General features: G+C 44.7%; 1 protein-coding gene across 1 annotated transcript; it reads left to right on the forward strand.

Annotated features, from left to right (window-relative positions):
- The first annotated feature begins 2,600 nt into the window (after positions 1-2,600).
- Positions 2,601-16,016, forward strand: CUNH10orf53 (chromosome unknown C10orf53 homolog). The gene is made up of 3 exons (XM_042696272.1): positions 2,601-2,697; positions 14,444-14,563; positions 15,952-16,016. The coding sequence occupies exons 1-3, from the start codon at positions 2,601-2,603 to the stop codon at positions 16,014-16,016; spliced, it is 282 nt and encodes a 93-aa protein (XP_042552206.1).
- Positions 16,017-21,734: the final 5,718 nt, after the last annotated feature.

A 21,734-nucleotide genomic window follows, 5' to 3' on the forward strand; every position in this document is an offset into this window, starting at 1 on the left:
AGAAAAAGCACTTGTCTTTGTCCAGGGAGATTTTTATAATATAGAGGGGCTAAGGGTGGAATTTCATGCACCTGTTATGGTGGGCTAAGATTTATGGTAGCTGCCCAAATAGTAGATAAGGGGGCCTGCTGTTACCATTTATGGATGTGTCTGGCCAAATGGAATGTTACTTCAAGGAGAGAGGGAGAAAGCTGGTGATCAACTGCCTGCAACAAAAGCGCCCTTTGTTGGCCAATCTGGGGAAAGGAGCTTTACAGGTAACACCTGTAAACCTAGCTACTCAGGAAGCTGAGATGTGAGGATTACGGTTTGAAGCCAGCCAGGGCAGGAAAGTCTATGAGACCCTTTTCTCCACTAAACTACCCCCCCCCAAAAAAAGCCATAATTAGAGTTGTGGCTCAAGTTGTAGAGCGCTAGTCTTAAGCAAAAGAAGCTCAGGGATAATGCAATGCTCAGGTGCTGAGTTCAAGCCCCAGGACCAGCACCAAAAAAATAAAAATAAGAAAAACTAAAGCCGAAAGGGTTATCGGCATGGCTCAAGTGGTAAGAGGCACTGGGTTCAAAACTCCATTACTGCCAAAATGTCTCTGTGAGTGCACATACGTGTGTGCGCACACATACTGTGTGTGTGTGTGTGTGCCTAAGCTCCACGTGTACTATCGCACAATTTCAAGTGATTGGCTAGGTCAGGAAAGCTCAGCCTTGAAATTCTACGTAAATGGATTGCTGGTGCAATCTGGACCAACCAACAAACAGGTTAAAAAACAAAAAGTTTGGGGCTGGGAAGGTGGCTCAGTGGAAGAGTGCTTGCCTTGCATGCATGAGGCCCTGGGTTCAATTCTTCAGCACCACATAAGCAGAAAAAGCTGAAGGTGGCACTGTGGCTCAAGTGGTAGAGCTCAAGTGGTAGCCTTGAGCTGAAGAGCTGAGGGACAACACCCAGGCCCAGAGTTCAGGCCCCACGACCAGAAGGTAAAAAAAGGGGGGCAGGCACGGGTGGCTCATGCCTGTAATCCTAGCTATTCAGGAGGCTGAGATCTGAGGATCTCGGTTCAAAGCCAGCCAGAGCAGAAAAGTCCCCATGGGACTCTTATCTCCAATTAACCACTCAAAAACCAAAAGAGAAGCTGTGGCTAAAAGTAGTAACTGCTAGCCTTGAGCAAAAGAGCTCAGAGACAGAGGGCCCAGTCTCTGATCCCCCAGTACTAATACTAATAATAACATAATCATAGTGATAATCATACGAATCCCTGCATTTTTTTAAAAAAAGTTTTCCATGCCAGCTAGGACAGAAATCCATGAGACACTGATCTCCAATTAACCAGCAAAAAGCTGGAGATGAGCTGTGGCTCAAGTGGTAGAATGCCAGCCTTGAGTGAACAAAGCTAAGAAACAGCATCAAGCCCCATGACTGATACAAATAATATTATTATTAATACTAATACGAATCCCTGCATTGTTCAAAAGGGAAAGTTTCAACTCCCATTGGTTTTTTAGCAATTAAAAATGTACATTGTAATCACAAGAGCTTATCTAATTGCTATAATAGACTACCCCCAGGATCCCCTCCAGGGATTTCAGAATAAATGTTTCCTTCTTTTTTCTGTCACAGACTGCTGTGACACAGGCAGCTATTCAGTGCCCCAGATTCCTAGTATGTCTGGGGTTCCTCACCCCTTGGGTGAGAGATCTCTGTGTCTAGGACTCAATGGAGAGGGGGGCGGGCAGCAGGTGTGCAGGTGACATTTTATCACCAGGCCTAGAAGTGCTGAATTCCAGGGCAGAGCTGTTGAACAAATGAAGCTGAGATTGGTGAATACGTCATTTTTATTTCTGCTAACTAGTTAGAGTACACAAACAACTTTCCAAGAGAGAAGACAAAAATAAATTATTGTTTAAAAAACTGTGCTGAGTCAAAAACAGGCAATAAAATAGCAGCACAAGGGTTCCTGATCACTTAACACCCCTTCCTGACATGACCTCTCTAAGCCTTACTTCTGTAAATATAAATTGAGGGAAGATATTCTGACAAGATTCTCTCATCCCAAATTTTCTGCAACTGGATGGTTAGCTGCTGTGTGTGTGTGTGTGTGTGTGTGTGTGTGTGTGTGTGTGTGTGTGTGTGTGTGTGTGTGTGTGTGTGTGTGTGTGTGTTGGTGCCAGTACTGGAACTTGAACTCAAGGCTTCACTCTCTTGCTTAAGCTGTTTCACTTCTGGTCCTCTCCCACTTAAGCCACACCTCCACTTCCAGGTGTTTGCCGGTTGCAGAGAGGGGTCTGTCTGCCCACACTGGTCTGTCCACACTGGTTTTGAACTGGGCTTCTGAGTTCTCAACCTCCTGAGTAGCTAGGATTACGGGTGAGAGCCGCCAGCGCCGGCGCCCATTCTGATTCACCCTTAACAGGAGCCAGGGAACCCGACCCTGCGGTGGGCTCCGGAGAGCAACTTGGGCCCTGGGTGGGGCCTTGGAGTGGGGGTGGGTGGGGCCGTAAGTCCTCCACCCCCGCCCGCGAGGCCACGCCCACCGCCCAGAGCGGAAGGGCGGTTGCCTAGCAACAAGAGTCGCGCGGTGTGCCTGAACTCCTGGGGCTGCCCGGGTATGCCCAAGAACGCCGAGGTCACCCTGCGCTACGGGCCCTACAGCCCCGTGGGGCTGTCAGTGGAGCACCGCACCTTCCGCCTGGAGGGTCTACAAGGTGGGCTACTCGGCGGCGGCCCCAGTGTGTGCCCGGCCTCGGGGTGTGCGCGCCGTCCCCCTGGAACCCTTGCCGGCTCGGGCTGGGCCCCCGCTCCGGCTGGGCCTCCCCCCCCCCCCCCCCCACGCTCCGGGCGAGTCAGCCCTCCACCGCTGGACGTGAACTGAGAACAGACAGGAGTGTGGGCCCACTGAGAGCCAGCCAGCCACACAGATCATCTTGACAGAACACAGTGCCCAACCTCATTTTAGAAACAAGGTCCGAAATACCAAGAGCCATTCCCCCAGTCGAATGGCTGGGAAATGGCAGCGCTGAGACTCTATTCTGTGATCACTCGGTCGTGCAGCAGATCCCAGGTACCCAGGGCTCACGGCTGGACGTCAGTGTGTGTGTGCTGGAGCCACCTTCTCCCTGCTGAGAGCCCTGGGGGCTTGAGGTCGGCCCTCGGGAGACCTACGACTTAGCTACAACGGGGTGGGGTGGGGGGGAAGAAGGGAGGGAGATAGGGGCAGGTCAGGAAAGGCACATTCGATCACATTGCATTTGAGTCTAGAATGAGTAGAAATTAACCAGGTACCCAGAGGCAAGAGCATTCCAGACAGGACAGTTATGTGCCAAAGCTGAAGGCCTAGACAGTGTTGAGTTGATAAAAGGGAAAGCACCAGAGAGACAGGGGTCACACTGCTGTAGGTACGGCTGCTCTGACAGGTGACAGGGGCTAAGAGTGGCAGAAAGGAACTCAGAGAGGCTGCTGGGGTCTAGCGTTGAGGTGAGAGTCGTTTGGTCCAGGACGGTTATAAAAAGGATGCATAATGGTTCAGAGTGAAAGCAAGGAGACTCTCCACGATGGTGGATGTGGCAGGTAAGTGCAAAGAGGCACCCCACCCCCCACCCCGGGCCCATCCAGCCAGAATTGGCAAGAGATGGTGCTGATGAATGGGAATCATAATTTGGAACATGTTCCATTTGGGACATATTTAACTTCAGGTGCTTTTTGCTACCCATATCAAGGTAGCAAGTCAGATCAGCTCTGGAGTTCAGAGGAAAAATGCAAGATAGAAAGGGGTGAGTGGATAATTTGGGGAGAATATCCAAAAGAGAGCCCAGGGCTGAGCATTATTGATGAACTTCCATTATAAGATACAAGCTAAAGATCTTCCAGGAAGAATGATGTAACAGCCCGGAAGACCCAAAAATCACGGGAGCAATCAGGGGAAGTTTCCTGGAGGAGGTGGCATTTGAGTTTGAGTTTGAAGGTTGAGTGGAAAACCACCTGAGAAAGAAAGTTGCTTTCCATGAGAGAACAGTTGATGGAGGCATCTTATTATAAAGAGCTCAGTGTTGGTATTAGTTGACTTGAGCTGCAAATGCCACAGATTAAATGAGTTAAATAACAGTTTCTCAAGGCTAGTGCTCTACTACTTGAGCCAAAACTCCACTTCTATCTAGCCTTTTGGTGGTTAATTGGAGATAAGAGTCTTATAGACTTTCCTGCCTGGGCTGGCTTTGAACTTCAATCCTCAGATTGCAGCCTCCTGAATAGCTAGGATTATAGGTGTGAACCATCAGCACCGAGCCAATTTCTTAGTGAATTTTAAATTTCAGTTGTTAATACCTTCTAACTCTAGAACCTCTGCTTGGTTCCTTTTCAGAACTTTTGTCTTTTACTTGATTTTAGAAGTTTTTTAATAATCCATTTTCCTGCTTTGTTTTAGTTCTTTGCTAAGATTTCCTTAGGTTCTGTGAGGATATTTAAGAGGTGATCTAAAGTAAGCTCAATGTCTGCTATTTCTCAGGGACAGTTCCTGCCAGTTTTTCCCTTTCAATGTGGCATACTTCTTGTTTTTGTGTATGGTTTGTGGTTGTAGTGCTGAATCTAGATATTAGTGTTGAGTTCTAATACTAGAATACATTCTCTGTGGAAATAAGATTCTCCTCGGTCCTCAGAGTTTGCTCTTGCTGATTTCTGAAGGCTTGGGCTATGTTCAGTGTTTTCACTAACACTGCCTTGAATACCAGGAGCTTTCACATGAAATAACCCCTTGTCCCATGCTTTGTGTATTTTCCGGTTAAGGGACACTCTAATACTTAGCCAGGCTATTCACAATTCTCCTCAGCCTTTACTTACTTTCTGCTTCACTGGAGAAAGCTTAAGGATCTTCGTCATCTTTTCTGATAATGCATCTGCCCTGGGCAACACTCGACTTTCTAAACTGCTCAGTATATGTGAGCACTTTCGAATGCCCCAATTTCCCAAAGAAAATCTGAGCTTTAGTGTATGGCTCCAGTGTTATCTTGCCCAGGCAATTGTGGATTTTTCATTTGCCTTACAATTTTTGTGAGCTGCTCAGGGTTTTACCATCCTATGTAAATTCTAAGACAAGGACCTGTGACCTTACTTTAGGAAGCCCCCGAGTGGGTCAGGACCCTGACAGAAGCATTCAAACATAAGGTATTCTTTGCCTTCTCCAGAATCAAGGACGAATTTCACATTGGGAATGGGAGCTCCAGTCTTCAAGGCTATCACCAAATCAGGAGAGACAGGGCAAAGGCCGGAACAATGCCACCAAGCTTGTCTGCTGTTTGACAGGTGCCTTCTTCTGCATTCAGTGCTCACTTGGTTGCTGTAGGTCTTTCACTGTTTTCTGAATCCCTGACCATGTTTGTTCTGACAGCTCCTGGTTGTATTGTGATGTTTCTGAGGAGTATAGGAACTTGAGGCTGCCCGTTCTGCCCCTTTGCTGATGGCTGCAGACACTCTCAATTGTATTTCTTACTGCTTCCACAATCAACAGATAATATTGATTTAATGTGAATTTGATTGTATTATTTATGGAACCAGATAACTTGAGGGGATGGGTGGAGCTAAGAGAAATGAGAGAGAATGATGGAAAGGGTAACACTATACTCATAAATTCACAAGTTGAATCGAAATAGCTTTGTACAACTACTTAAAGATAATTAAGGATTTAAAACATGGAAAATTATGTCATTTACCAAGTATACCAAAAATTATGCTAAAGCAGAAGGCATACATAAATAAACCTACAAGGGCTAAGGAGGAATAAAAACCTTCACTTAGTTGGCCATATGAGTAATGCAAACCAGATCTGCACATAGGATAGTGAAGTTTGACACATGTTAATTCTTAATATTCCCACAGGGTCACAGGAAAAGGAGAGGCATCATGGGACCTGTTTGGAGAACAGGAAGAGCTGGCTATATAGAGGGTAGAGAGAAGCAACAGAGGCTTAGCAGCCTGTGTACTTATTGAGATAGGGTCTCCCTAACTTTCTCCCTGGGCTGGCCTTGAACTATGATCCTTCAGATCTCTATCTCTATCGTAGATGTAAGCTACTATATCTGGCATCATACATCCTTGATGGAAAAACAAATTGGACAGTTAGTTTGGGAAGCAAAGAGGCAGCATCTATTAAAATGTAACCCATACTGTACAATTTCTTTTTTTAATCTCTGTCTCTCTTGTGTGTGTGTGTGTGTGTGTGTGTATCTGTGTCTGTGTAGGGTTTAAACTCAGGGTCTCATGATCTCAGATTTTTCTGCTCAAGAATGACACTCTATCACTTGAATACACTTCGAGTTCTGGCTCCTTTCTGGATACTTAGAATTAAGACTCTCTCAGATCCATCTACCTGGGCCAGCTTCAAACATTGATCCTCAGATCTCAGACTCCTGAGTAACTAGAATTATAGGCATGAGTCACCAACTCCCAACTTGTTTCATTTTTTAAGTATTTTCCTTATTTAAAGAAAAAATTCAGGGCTGGGAATGTGGTTTAATGGTAGAGTACTTGCCTAGCATGCTTGAAGCCCTGGGTTCGATTCCTCAGTAGCACATAAACAGAAAAGGCTAGAAGTGGTGCTGTGGTACACATGGTGGTAGAGTGCTAGCCTTGAGCAAAAGAAGCTCAGGGACAGTGCCCAGGCCCTGAGTTCAAGCTCCACGACTAGCAAAAAAAAAAAAATTCACACATTCTCAGAAGGCATGCTATGAATGTTTTCTGAAACATTCTTGGTGAGAGCAAAAATTAAGAAACAACCAGAAACCCAAGTGCCCAATTAAATTGTAACACATATATCATCTGAAATATAAAACAGTGGTGAAAATGAATACCACACACCTATGAAAGATCAGGCCTGGGTCTCCACAACCCAGTGTAAGATACAGTCAGACCATGTGTGTTGCTGAATCCTTGTATACCCAATCTCCCTTCTTCTGAAAGAAACAGAGCAGGAGTAGGGAAAACTGTGAGATGATTTTGAAGTTTTTGTCCTTTTCTATAATTTCTAAGGGTCATAAAAGTCATGAGTCTAAATTTATAATCTGATAAAAATTTAAAAGTATAAAATTTTTTCTTAAGAAGCAAGAAAGACGCCACTGATGGTATACGCCTGTAATCCCAGCATTCTGGAGACTGAGGCAAGTGGAGTGCTAGTCTGAGGCCAGACTCAGCTGAATATAGCAGGACTATCTCAAGAACAAAAGCAAGATCTGGGCACTGGTGGCTCATGCCTGTAATCCTAGCTACTCAGGAGTCTAAGAGATGTGAGGACTGCAGTTCAAAGGCATCTGGGTCAGCAAAGTCTGTGAGACTCCTACCTCCAAGTAACCATCCAAAAAGCCAGGTATAGCTCAAGTGGTAAAGCACCAGCCTGGAGTGGAAAACACTAAGGAAGAACATGAGGCACTAAATTCAAGCCCTAGTACCAGCACACATGTGTGTACCTCTCCCTCCACACAAGAAAGGAGAATGCTTCAGCAGGGAGAGGGGAGAGCTGAGTAAGCCATTCAATATGTGAGTAGCTTCTGCACCTCTGGCCCTTTGAGAAGTCAGATTGAGGAAGAGGTAAAGGCACAGGTGGAGTCAAAGAAGCATGGAGCCAAGGCCCAGACTCTGGCCCAGGAAGGATGGGAAGAAGTACTTAAAGAAGATCCAGGGAGTGTTGTTCTGGTTGGAGGAGGCCTGAATCCTGCAAGGGATCAGCAGGTGGTTGATTTGTAAAATAAGCTCTGTGTATCCATGCTTGAAACTCCTCTAATACCAACTGCCAATGCACACAGAGGCCCAGTGACAAGGGCCAACGTGTTCAGAGGAACAAAGCAAAGAGCATCTGCTCCCTCTCCTAGTCTTCCCCATCCTGCTGTTCCACTTTAGACACAATGCTAGCATCACAACAAGTAAGTCTGTTTGCAAGCTCCCTGTCCTAAGTCTGCTTTGGAGTCCAGTGTGTTACTTTAAGAAATCATAGCCCTTTATCATTTGCAGAAGCCCTGCTGTCTTTAGGAAGATGACTGATCTTTTCTGAATTGACCGTGCCTTAAGCAACCTGAAAGCTCTCATTCCTTCTTTATTACTCATGAATGATAATAGTTCAGCAAATGTCTCCACTTGGACTCAGCACTGATTAAGTATTAACTAAGCTTAATTAAGGCTTAACAACAGAGTTCTCAGTAATTGCCTGGACCCTGGTTGATCCTTGCCTGCTGTGCTTGTGTCCACCAAACGCTCCACTCAAAGCCAGGAGCTGGTGGCTCGTGCCTGTAATCCTAAGGATTGTGAGTCAAAGCCAGCCCAGGTAAGAAAGTCTATGAAACTATCTCCAGATGAACCAGCAAAAAGCCAGAAATAAAGGTATGGCTTAAGTAGTAGAGCACCAGCCTTGAACAGAAAAGGCCACAAAAGAGAATAAGGACCTGAATGAAAGCTCCAGTATCAACTTAAAATAAAAAAAGACCCATTTACAGGAGTTGGAAGGAATCAAACAGATCCTTCCCCCCCAAATATATTTTTAATAGCTTAAATCTTATTTAATCAAGATACCCAAAGGGCCAGTCTCTTGCTAGTTATGAATTATCAGCCCTCATTCCCAGCTATTCACTTTGGATCTCTGCTACATGGGAGAAGAAAGCAATCTGACTGGGCACTGATAGATCACATCTCTAATCCTAGCTATTCAGGAAGCTGAGATCTGAGGATCATGGTTCAAAGCCAGCCTGGGCAGGAAAGTCCACAAGACTCTTATCTCCAATTAACCACCAGAAAACCAGAAGTGGTGCTGTGGCTCAAAGTGGTAGAGCGCTAACATTAAGGAAAATTGCTGAGGGATAGTACCCAGGCCCTGAGTTCAAGCCCCACAACTGACAAAAAGAAAAAGTGATCTGTCCTTGGACCTTGACTCTCCCTGAGCCTTATTTTAGTCATCCACAGAGAATGGCAGTTCCTCCAGCATCAAGAGGATTGAGTTTCCTATGTCCCTTTACAAAGAATGATGTGGCACTTCAAAGCGGTAGGTGGCCTGTGGGTGGCCTTCCAGTTTCTGGCTGATTTATGCTGAAGCTTAGCAACTGCCTTTGTGGACTTGGTTTCAAGGAGTATATTTATCTGACCTTTCTTTGAATAGGCAGCTCCATAGCAGCTCAGAGGAAAGCTAGGGTCCTCCATGTAAGGCAGTGCCATATGGATAAGCTGCAGGAATTCCGGAGTCTCTTCATCTTTGATCCCTTAAGTCCTACAATTGGACTCTGTAAGTCCATGACTGAGGGAAAGGAAACAGGTGTCCTAAGGCTGAATTCATGATGCAGGCTCTTTAGCAGGTCATCATCCTAATACTTCAATACAGGATCACTCTGACAGCCTCTCAGGGTCCACAAGAATTGATGATGGAGCCCAGCATTGTCTGAAGATGGTTGCTGGAAGACATCTGTGTTGATACCAGGCCCTGGGAAGTAGCAACAATGCAGTAGTGGAAAGTGAGGACCACACACGACCTTAAAGGCTAGAGGCTGGCCCAGGCGTGGTGGGGCTCACACCTGTATTCCTGGCTACTCAGGTAGGCTGAGATCTGAGGACTGTGATTCAAAGCCATCTAGGGCAGGAAAGTCCATGACATTCTTATCTCCAATGAACCGCCTGAAAACTAGCTCAAAGTGGTAGAGCATTAGCTTTGAGCACAAAGGCTCAGGGACAGTGCTCAGGCCCTAGTTTCAAGCCCCACAATGGACTTTAAAAAAAAAAAAAAAAAAAAAGACCAGAGAACCTGCATCTAGCAAAGCCATAAAAGGTTGAAATGAGGAGAGACCAGATGTAGGCAGGTTTCTTCCCTTGAGGCTACATTTGCTCTCAGTTAAGGTTGGTCCTCATTATTCACCAGGTCCAGCTCCCTGGGGTGAGTTATTTTGTAGATCAAATCCTATTTCTAAGCTACTGTGCCATATAAGAGTAATACTGCCAGGTGCTGGTAGCTTACACCTGTAATCCTAGCTACTCAGGAGGCTGAGATCTGAGATTCGAGGTTTAAAGCCAGCCGGGGCAGGAAAGTCTGTGAGTCTCTTATCTTCAGTAAACAACTCAAAACCAGAAGTGGAGCTGTGGCTCAAAGGGTTAGAGCACTAGCCTTGAGCAAAAGAGCTCAGGGACAGCGCCAGACTCTGAGTTCAAGCCCCAGGACCCACAAAATAAGGCAAGTGGGGGAGCAAAATTGTTGCCTGGTGCAAGTGGCTCATACCTGTCATCCTAGCTACTTAGGAAGCTGAGATCTAAGGATCTCAGTTTGAAATCAGCCCAGGCAGGAAAGCCTGTGAGACTCCTACCTCCAGTTAACCAGCAAAATCCCAGATGTGGACTTATGGCCCAACTGGTAGAGCAGTAGCTTTGAGCAAAAAAGCTAAGGGACAGTGCCCAGGCTCCAAGTTCAAGCCCCAGTAATAGTACATAAAAAGATTGTTAATGCCCCCATAAAGTAAACTGGAATGGGATAGGAGGCTTGGTCAGATGGGCCCTGCGGAGAGGAGGGCAATGGGAGGCTGCAGAATCTTCTGCCTTGGATTTCTCTTATAGGGCTGCCCCACCTTGAGTGTCACCCTCATTCTCTCCAGAGCCCCCCAGACTTAGACTTGGGTGTTAATAGCAGCACCTTGCCCCAAATGTGGAGTGTGAGGAGGGAATCAGAGCTGTTTTGCTCCTGCTTTCTTCCTCTCAGATGAAGCCTGCTCTCCAGGATGGTCTTCAGACTACGCAAAGCCAGAGTCAGGAAGCCAAGCTGTTCCACCCTAAAGGGTACTGCTTGGGGGATGTGGAAGTCCAGAATTTTTGCCCATGGGCTTCATCTTGTCCCTCTAGATAACCAGCTAACATTCTGAACTGGGCAGAATTGAGCATGTCCTTGTCAAGGTTACTAGTCTGGATGTGCAGGATTGTGTCCAGAAAGTGTTGAGGAATGAGGACTCTGGACCCAATGACAAGGAGTAGTATAGAAAAGAGCTCCCAAACAGAAAGGGCAGGAGGAATCCTCAGCCTTGGTAGAGCTAAAGTATAGGAGTGTATAACATTTATTGAAGTGTCCTCTTTACTGACTGGATAGTTATGTGATCAGGAATACTTGGAGCTTTCTTATTGATTGGGTGTATGTGTTTATGTAATGTGTGTGCCCATGTGCATGCCAGTACTGGGGCTTGAACTCCAAGGCCTGGGCATTGTCCCCTAGCTTTTGTGCTCCAATCTGGCTGTCTACCACTTGAACTATAGCTCTACTTCTGGCTTTTTGCTGATTAGTTGGAGAAAAAAGTCTCATGGACTTTCCTGCCCAAGCTGGCTTTAAACCACAGATCTCAGCCTCCTGAGTGGCTAGAAGTACAGGAGTTAGCCACCAGTGCCTGGCTTGTGTGGTGTGTATGTGTATGTGGGGGGGGGGGGGGGCATGTCTATACGTACATGTCCATACTGGTACTGGGACTTGAACTCAGGGCCTCATACTCTGGTTTAGCTTTTTCACACAAGGCTAGCACTCTACCACTTGAGACATAACCCTGCTTCTGGGTTGCAAATACAAGTCTCATGGACTTTTCTGCCTGGGCTGGCTTTGAACCATGATCCTCAGATCCCAGCCTCCTAAGTATCTAGGATTATGAGATGAGCCATTGGCACTGACTAAAGGGAACTTTTTCACATGGAATCAGCTGCCTGAGAGAGAATCTCTCATGCTTTTCACTTTTGGGTACCTTGTTTTCCTCTCACAAACTGAGTGCCTTCTTCAAAAAATGTTTAAGAACAAGACACTTAAACAGGATACAGTAACACAAATATGCCAAGGAAAACAATGCAGGAGGTCTTTAGAGAGAGGCATTAGCTAAAGTAGGTCAATTAGGGCCACCATTGGGTGCCAGAGGAGTGCTGTCTTGTTAATGGACATCCTGGCTGAAGCTTTCTGAAGTTTCTCTCCAGAAGTGAAATTAAAATCACACAATTAAAATGCTCACAGCTGGAGCTGGATGTTCTTGAACTGATTGAAAGATGAAGTGGACACGCGAACATTTTGAAGCAGCAATTGTTTCTGTAATTAAATGCAATTAACTGGCATAAATGTCTGATTTTTCTTCACCTAAGACTGATTGAAATGCTAAGACTTAAAAAAAAATCCACACCTGATTTCTCTTCCCATCCTACCTGAAAATCTCACCAGTGTATTCAGACTTTGAAGACTATACATTGGCACAGAAAGTTTAAGTTCAAGGTGACCACATCAGGAAAATTGGGAGGAACCACACTATATAAAATAGAGTCCCGCTGGAGTCTAGTGTCTCCCACCTGTAATCCTAGCTATCCAGGAGGCTGAGCACTGAGGATCGCCTTTTGAAGCCAGCCTGGGCAGGAAAGTCTATGAGACTCAATGCCAATTAACCACCAAAAAACCCTGTCTCTCTGTCTCTCTCTGTGTCTCTTTGTCTCTGTCTCTGACTCTCTCCCTCTTTTCTCTCTCTCTCTCTCTGTCTCTCTCTGTCTCTCTGTCTCTGTCTCTCTGTCTCTGTCTCTCTGTCTCTCTCTCTCTCTCTCTCTCATACACACACACACACACACACACACACACACACACACACACACCACAAAGAAGAAGGAAGAAAAGAGAGCCCAGTGCAGCCCAATGGACATCACCTCTCTTAAACCACACACTCTGCCTTTGCACAATAGAAATTAAATCTAACAATGGCTTATCTCTTCAAAGGAACCATTGCCTGAAAGTGATAACCAACCTGCAGACTCCAAAAATGAAGATAAAATGTTTACTAGCTTTTAGCTTTTTTTAAGTACTGTAGTTTGAACTCAAGGTGTGCAACCCACTCAGCTGGTGCTCAACCATTTGAGTCATGCCTCTAGACCAGCTTTTTGCTGGTTATTTTGGAGATGGTATCTTGTGGACTTTTTTGCCCTTGAACTACAATCCTTCAGACCTCAGCCTCCTGATAATTAGGATTGAAGGAGTGAGAGTGAATCACTGGCTCCACTGGCTTTTTTTAAATGCATACTTTATGTTGCTATTATTGTATTTTTAAATTAATTTTTAATGTATTTTTTGTTTATGTGTACCAAGGAATTAACCCAGGGCCTCCTGTATATTAGGCAAATACTTTACCACTAAGCCACATTCCCAGCCCTCCATTAGCTTTTGTAAAGAACATTTTTACAAATCATAATAAATCTGGAAATTGATAAAATAATCAAAAAAATTTCATATAACCTCACCATATAGAGAGAACCACTCTTTTTTTCTTTCTTACATGAACCCTCAATTGATATTGAACATTCATTCATTCATGCATTTTGTGCCTGTACTAGGGCTTGCACTCAGGGCCTGGGCACTGTCCCTGAGCTTTTGTGCTGAAGGCTAGTGCTCTTCTTCTTGAGCTATAGCTCCACTTTCTCCTTTCTGGTGGTTCATTGGAGATAAGAATCTCGCAGCATTTCCTGCCCAGGCAGGCTTTGAACAGAGATCTTCAGATTTCAGCTTCCCCAGCAGAATTACAGGTGTGAGCCACCAGCACCTAGCTCTGGATGTCTATTCATAATGTTGTAATAGACATATCTATATCTTCATTGTTGTTTATAATACTCTTAGAAATTTAACATTTCACAAACATTTGAAGTGTCCAAATAAACTCTCATCATATGTACAAATTTATGTTGACCATCCTTGTATTATTAAACATACAAGCCAGTCACAGAATTTTGCTGTTATAATAATATGGAAAAGACAATTTGTTGTAAAATTTTTCCTTCATTTAGAACTTTATTGGAACTTTTAAGTTGTTTTATTATGTATTTTTGTGCCAGTACAGGGGCTTAAATTCAAGATCATGAACTTTGCCCTGGGTTTTTCACTCAAAGTTGGTGCTCTACTGCTTAAGTCACTTTTCTACTTCTGGCTTTTTGTGGTTAGTTGGAGATAAAAGTCTCTTAGATTTGCCGGCCTGGACTGGTTTCAAACTTTGATCCTCAGATCTCAGTCTCTTGAATAGCTATGATTATAGATGTGAGCCACCAGCTCCCTGACTGAAGCCGCCTTCTGAGTGAAATATCCTGGGCCAATAGCTAGAATTACGTTTTGAAGCTTTTAGTTTATTCTGGTAATTGCCCTCTGGGAACAGAGTAAGAAGCTGGCGGGAGCAATTCGGAGTCCCCACCGATATGGAGCATCAACTCTGAAACCTGTGGAAAGCCCAGTAGACATTTCCAGAGAAAACAGATCCTCTGCATCTGGAATAATTTGCAATTTGAATTGCTCAAGTATCTGACTGTGTTTCCCAGTCAGGATCAGACCATGTGGAGGCCACTACAGGGAAGGGTCCATCGAGTGGTAAAATTATTGCCATGAGCACCAGGGAAGAGACAAGCTGCTGTATCTATGAGGACCTATAGCCAGGTTAATCTCTCTCTCTCTTGTCTGTCTTCTAGCTGTGTTGATCCAAGATGGACATAAGGTGACCCTAGAGAAGATAGAAGACTGGAATTTGGTGGAACTCATGGTAAATGAAGAAATCGTCTTCCACTGCAACATTAAGGACTTGGACTTTGGTGAGTAAGGTTTGTGTACAACCTTCTGCCTCCTTTGAAATGTCTCTCTGGTCAGTGTGTCATGCTTAAATCCAAATTGGGTTTCTTTTTGAGTGTTTAGGGGTTTTTAGTTTTTTTTTTTGGGGGGGGGTGTTGGTGCTGGTCCTGGGGACTTGAACTCAAGGGCTAGTGCTTTCCCCAACTTTCTTGCTCAAGACTAGCGCCCTACCACTGGAGCCACAGTTGTACATCTAGCTCTTTGGTGGTTAGAGATAAGAATCTCACAAACTTTTCTCCCTGGGTTGACTTTGAGCCTTGAGCCATACTCCTCAGATCTCAGCCACCAGAGTAGCGAGTGTCAAAGACATGAGCTGCCAGCCCCAGGCTTGTTTTAAATTCATACTCAGAGGCTTATGTGGCACATGAAAAAGAGCATCACAAACCACACCTAGAAAAGGGAAGAACTTGTTGCCAGAACTCTGGAAACATTGGTTTGTGAGTTTTGTTTTATTTGTGTGTGTGTGGTGTGTGTGTGTGTGTGTGTGTGTGTGTGTGTGTGTGTGTGTGTGTGTGTGTGTGTGTGTGTGTACTGATACTGGGGCTTGAACTCAGAGCCTGGGTTCTGTCCCTGAGCTTTTATTTTATTTGCTCCACTTCCTGAATGCTGGAAACAGAAGAGGAAAGAAAATGAAGTTAAGACTGGCCTTCATGCATATGTGCTGGAACTTAAGGACAATTGTTTTTAGTACTTTAATGTTTTATTATTGTTTTCTTTCAAAGTGATTTTTCTTTTGTCCTGAACTCAAACCCAGAATCTGATGTTTTGCTCATTGGCTGGCACTCTACCACCTGAGCCATGCCTGGGGCTGGGAAGGTGGCTCAGTGGTAGAGTGCTTGCCTTGCATGCATGAGGCCCTGGGTTTGATTCCTCAACACCACATAAGCAGAAAAAGCTGGAAGGCACTGTGGCTCAAGTGATAGAGCTGAAGAGCTGAGGGACAGTGCTCAGGCCCAGAGTTCAGGCCCTACAACTGACCAAAAAAAAAAAAAAAAGATTTTTAGTTAGCTTATTCATTCTATCCAGACTTGCCGAGAGTCAGCTTGCCTGCAGTGCAGAACACTTTCCACAATGTTCTAGAGATTTGTTTGCAGGGTTTCTGGCCTAGGAGTAAACTTTTCCAATCTACTAAGACTCTATTAAAACCTAGTTAACATTTTACATATCTTTAAAATGGTGAGGCATGGCTTAGTTGATAGAGCACTAGCCAATGAGAGAAAGCATCAGGAATTGAGTTTGAGTTTGGATCTCAGAGCTAAAAAAATGCATTGCTAGTGGGAACTCAGGTATATTTAATAGAACAGTATATTATGCATAATGCTAGCCAAAATCAAATTTTATTATTTTCTAGGAGGTGATGGTCAACTGGACCCCCTGTGTGAGAAGGCCAGGATCGCTGTGCTAGATGCCTACTGATCTCCTCATGGAGCCAGCAGAGTGAACATCAGCTTCCTGGTCTAGTCTGGAACACCAGCCACACAGGCCCTGTGGGAACCACACCCTGAGCCTCACCAACCAGAGCAAGCTGCACCCTCTCTGCCTGCATAGCCTCAGGCTTGCCACCCATGCACAGGGGCTCTGCAAAAATAATAAAACCACATCATTTGCAGCACCTCTCAATCTGGTTCCATAGGGAGAGCCCTCTAATATCAGGTACACATTGAGCTGAAGGAAATAATAAAATGCAATCTAATAACAAAGCACCATCCCTTACTAATAATGCACAGTTGCCAGAAGCATTTGAGATTCCATTCTACAGGAAGTGAAGATCTAGAATCAGGTACAATTAAAAAGGCCTTTGAAAATCTGACCAGAAAGTCAATGTGAGTACAGTATTTGGAAACCTGGCTATTGCTATAAATTTATTTCTTTTTCCCATTGGAACAAATAATTAAAATTGCTAACATAAAATTAACTTAAAAAAAATCAGATCTTCAGTTATTCTCATCTAAAACAAGACACACCTGTAATCCTAGTTACTCAGGAGGCTGAGGATGTCTCTTCAAAACCAGCCCAGGCAGGAAAGTCCATGAGACTCTTATCTCCATGACCAGCAAAAAGGCAGAAGTGGATCTGTGTCTCAAGTAGTAGAGCACTATCCCTAATGGAAAAAGCTAAGCTATATTGCCCAGGCCCTGAGTTCAAACAAGCCCCAGAACTGTGAAAAAGAAAAAAAAAAAATAAAGGACCAGGCTCCAGCGGCTTATGCACAATCCCAGCTACGCAGGAGGTTGAGATATAAGGATTGTGGAAGCCGGAAGATGCATGTTCAAAGACAGCTCAAGCAGGGAAGTCCGTGGGCTCTTATCTTTAATTAACCACCAAAAAGCTACTACTGGAGCCTTGAGTAAAAAAATCTGAGCGAAGGGCTGGGAAAGTGGCTCAGTGGTAGAGCGCTTGCCTTGCATGCCTGAGGCCCTGGGTTCGATTCCTCAGCACCACATAAGCAAAAAGAAAAAAGCTGGAAGTGGCACTGTGGCTCAAGTGGTAGAGCGCTAGCCTTGAGCTGAAGAGCTGAGGGACAGCGCCCAGGCCCAGAGTTCAGGCCCCACGACTGGACCCCCACACACATAAAAAAAAATCTGAGCGACAATATACAGGCCCTGAGTTCAAGCTCTGGGATGCGCGCGCGCGCACACACACACACACACACACACACACACACACACACATTTTTAAAGAAAAATATCTACCTTTTTTTTTTTTGCCAGGCCTGGGGCTTGAACTCAGGGCCTGGACATGGTGCTTGAGCTTCTTTTGCTCAAAGCTAGCACTCTATCACTTCAGCCACAGTGCCACTTCTGGCTTTTTCTGTTTATGTGGTACTGAGGAATCGAACCCAAGGCTTCATGCATGCTAGGCAAGCACTCTATTACTAAGCCACATTCCCAGCCCCCTATTTTGTGCATTAGTCAGTAATAGGTTGTTTTGAAGGGAACAGAAAGGAATCCTGAACAGAAGCTGGAAATGGTTCTCTTGTCCCTTGGGAGGGCAAGTAGGCCCACATAAAGGTGATCTGAGCTCCAGTCAGATTTTTTTTAAAAAATCAGTCATGCCAAAATGACATTCAGTTCACTTCTCTAAGTGTTAAGTGCCAAACTATAGTAAACATTAATTATAGTTGAAAGAGAGGGGGAAATGGAGATACTGTATAATGACGGTAAATCTGAGGTCATGGCAAGAAAGGCCTAATGCATTCCAGAACAAAGACAGACTCCCGACAGGGGCTGGAGCCTATGCTGACAGAGTAGGGTGTGTAGGGCTTGAAGCCTACAAGTTGTCCTTCCCCCTGACCTGGCAGTGTGAACCCTCCTGCACCCCTACTACAAAGGCCAACAGGGGTTCCATGAAACCAGTGCGCAACACAAGTTTCTTCTTGCATGTGATCAAGTAGAAGATATCATTTGAAAACTCCAGCCTAGCCTTTGCTTCTCAGAGTTGATCTGGAGCTTATGAATCACTTAGAACGCTGGAATACTTGGGGCTGGGAAGGTGACTCAGTGGTAGAGCGCTTGCCTTGCATGCCTGAGGCCCTGGGTTCGATTCCCCAGCACCACATAAGCAAAAAGAAAAAAGCCAGAAGTGGCACTGTGGCTCAAGTGGCCTTGAGCTGAAGAGCTGAGGGACAGCGCCCAGGCCCAGAGTTCAGGTCCCACGACCGGACCAAAAAAAAAAAAAAAGGAACTCTGGAATATCAAGGCTCAAAAAGATTCTTCCTGCCTGTGTCTGGTGCTGGCTTTCACTGTGTGTATGTGTCACTCTGTGTATGTGTGTGTGTGTGTGTGTGTGTGTGTGTGTGTGTCCTAGGGCTTGAACTCAGGGCCTGTCTCTGAGCTTTTGTGTTCAAAGCTCACACTTTACCACTCAAATCACATTTCTATTTCTGGATTTTTGGTGGTTAATTGGAGATAAGAGTCTCACAGATTTCCCTGTCAGGACTGGCTTCAAACTATGATCCTCAGATCTCAGTCCCCTGAGTAGCTAGGATTATAGGCATGAGCAGCCACTACCCAGCTCAGCTGCCACTGTTTTTGCTTGGTTGGTTGGGTGGTTCATTTTTTTTTTTTTGTCAGTCATAGGACTTGAACTCTGAGCCTGGGTGCTGTCCCTCAGCTTTTCAGCTCAAGGCAAGCACTCTACTTCTTGAGCCATTACACCACTTCCAGTTTTCTGGTGGTTAATTAGAGATAGGAGTCTCATGACCTTTCCTGCCCAAGCTGGCTTTGAACCGTGAGATTCAGATCCCAGCTTCCTGAGTAGCTAGGATTACAGGTGCGAGCCACCGGTGCCCAGCCTGCTGTTTTTAGTAACCCTAGACTTAGTTCCTTTTATCAGAGGCCAGCTGCAGCTACACTGATATAGCCTTCCACCTGGGTTCTTTCTGTCTTTCTTTCTTTCTTCCTTTCTTTCTCTCTTTCTCTCTTTCTTCCTTCCTTCCTTTCTTCCTTTCTTCTTTCTTCCTTTCTTTCTTCTTTTTTGTCAGTTGTGGGACCTGAACTTGGCCTGGGCTCTGTCTCTCAGCTCTTCAGCTCAAGGCTAGCATTCTACCACTTGAGCCACAGTGCCACTTCTGGCTTTTTCTGCTTATGTGGTGCTGAGGAATCAAACCCAGGGCCTCATGCATACAAGGCAAGCACTCTACACTGAGCCATCTTTCCAGCCCCCCATCTGGGTTTCAATTTAAACATCTCAATATCTAAAAAGAAATTAAGGGAAAAATATAAGTAGTGGTAAAGTACAAATTTAAGACCATTTGGGTATATTTGTTTTAGGTTTCTTCTACTTATGCCTGAATAGTCATAAGAAAGCATTTGTAAAAATTGATATTAGCCATACAGAATCACCTTATCTGTACATAATTGTAGATCCTTTTTCTAGCCTCTGCTGAACAAGATGCTGTCCAAGCATTCTCTGTCATTATTTTTCTAGTACTGGGAGTGAACCCAGGGCTGAATGCTTGTTAAGCAAGCACACTACCACTTTAGCTACACTCCCATATATCACTTTTACAAAAAGTTTTCGTTGCAATAGCCACACATGAATATAATGTACTTTGATCAGATTTACCCACTCTGTTGTTCTTTCTTATCTCATCTCCATTTTTGACAATTTTAATGGGTTCCACATTGTATTTTTATATTATGTGTATGAAACACTTTTATCATACGCACCCTCCTATCAATCTCTCATTTTTCCCTTCCCTTTCCCAATAGTCAGATCCCCTTTTACATTTATGTCACTTTTGTTCTAGGTCTAGCTTCTGCAGATGATAGAAAATGTATTGTTTGGGCTGGGAAGGTGGCTTAGTGGTAGAGTGCTTGCCTAGCATGCATGAGGACCTAGGTTTGATTCCTCCTTATCACATAAATAAATAAATAAATATATTTTTAAGTTTAAAAGATAAAGTAAAATTACAACTTTGATATAGAAGCCAACTACCTATATTATCTAGCCCACAGCTTGAAGAAATGCACCATCCCTTCCCTTCATTTCTCCTTCACCTCCCTCTGTCCTCCTCCCTGAGCAGCCGCCCTGCAGAGAACCAGGCAAGCCAGCGTGCTCCCCAGCAAGACAAAAGTGTTCTATGCATTAACAAGCCAGACATCTGGGTGCCTTTTAATGCTTTTAAAACACCACTTAATTAAATCGCATTTTAAGTTTTAGAAGATGAACAATGAATGCCACTCTGATGGAAGATTTTTTTAAGTGTCTTTTTCCAATGAAATCAGAAGCATAGCTCTGACTCAATCGTTTTCAAGTGAAATTTAAAATCTCTACATGTGTATTATTGAGTTTAAATTTTTTCAAAAGCAGATTTTTAGGATGCCTTTCATCCTAAAGCTGCTGGTGGGGATGGGGGACCTACTGGCTCTACCTGCTCTCGGGTGTTAGGTTTATTATTTAAAACCTAGAGACATTCAAACCTAGCCTGAGCAGAAAAGTCCCTGGAACTCTTAACTCCAAGTGGCTCAAGTGGCAGAGTACCAGTCTTGAGGGAAAGAGCTAAGTACATTGCCCAGGCCCTCAGTTCAACCCAGTACCAGCACAAAACAAAAATACCAAAAGAGAAAGCCATATGCAAAAGTACTGTGTTAAAACTCAGTTTTCACCAGGTGTGGGTGGCTTACACCTGTAGCTACTCAGGAAACTGAGAGCTGAGGATCACAGTTCAAAGGCAACTCAGGCAGGAAAGTCCCAAAATTCTCATCTCCAATTAACCACCAAAAAAGCTGTACAGCTAGGGCTCAAGTGGTAGAATGCTAGCTTTGAGCAAGAAAGCACAAGGACTAGCCTTGAATTCTAGCCCCAGGACTGGCACAAAAAAGACACAAAAAAAGAAAAAAGGAAAAGAGCCCTCAGTTTCCAGGATAAGTTGCAGGGACATTTCAGTAGTGACATTTCAGTAGTGAGTGGAACACTGCAGTGACCTTTGAACCCTCCACAACTACTCCCTGGGATACATCTCCCAGATGAATGACACTGGCATGTGAGTCTCAACTTCCCTTCTTTCAGACACTGCCTCCAGCTGGTGGCTTGGCAGACACTGAAGAATTACCAGGAAGTAAATCTCAGGTGACATGCCTGTACCCTGAGGGGGCCATGCTTCTAGAAACTGCACACCAATTTGATTTTTGTTGTTGGTTTGTTGTTGTTTTGTCAGTCGTGGGGCTTGAACTCTGGGCTTCAGCTCGTCCCTGAGCTCTTCAGCTCAAGGCTAGCCCTCTACCACTTGAGCCACAGTGCTACTTCCGGTTTCCTAGTGGTTTATTAGAAATGAGTCTCACAGAGACTTTCCTGCCCTGACTGGCTTTGAACCAAGATCCTCAGATCTCAGCCTCCTGAGTAGCTAGGATTACAGGCGTGAGCCACGAGCACCCGGCTACCAATTTGATTTAAAAACAGCAACAACAACAACAAAACAGGTGAAGACAAGAAAATGGCAGCCCATATCTGACATAAGACATGGAGAAGGATAGTCTTCCCTAATTGCTTAGCAATTTAAATGGATGACAGAAAAGAGCCTAGGAGAAGGTGGTTGGGACCATGCACTCTCTTTCCAGCTGTGAGCTGTGTGCTGAGTCATCAGCAGGAGATTGGGGAACTACAGGTAAGGGCAAGCCCTAGGGCTCAGGC

This window comes from Dipodomys spectabilis, unplaced genomic scaffold (genome assembly GCF_019054845.1).
Source record: "Dipodomys spectabilis isolate Male_0828 unplaced genomic scaffold, ASM1905484v1 ptg000207l, whole genome shotgun sequence".
NCBI classification, from domain to species: domain Eukaryota; kingdom Metazoa; phylum Chordata; class Mammalia; order Rodentia; family Heteromyidae; genus Dipodomys; species Dipodomys spectabilis.

Excerpts from the sequence above, each read along its gene's own strand:
- CUNH10orf53 (XM_042696272.1), top strand. The coding sequence starts at position 2,601 with ATGCCCAAGAACGCCGAGGTCACCCTGCGCTACGGGCCCTACAGCCCC. Across the intron at positions 2,698-14,443 it reads CCGCCTGGAGGGTCTACAAG|CTGTGTTGATCCAAGATGGA; the intron begins GTGGGCTACTCG and ends TCTGTCTTCTAG. Across the intron at positions 14,564-15,951 it reads CATTAAGGACTTGGACTTTG|GAGGTGATGGTCAACTGGAC; the intron begins GTGAGTAAGGTT and ends ATTATTTTCTAG.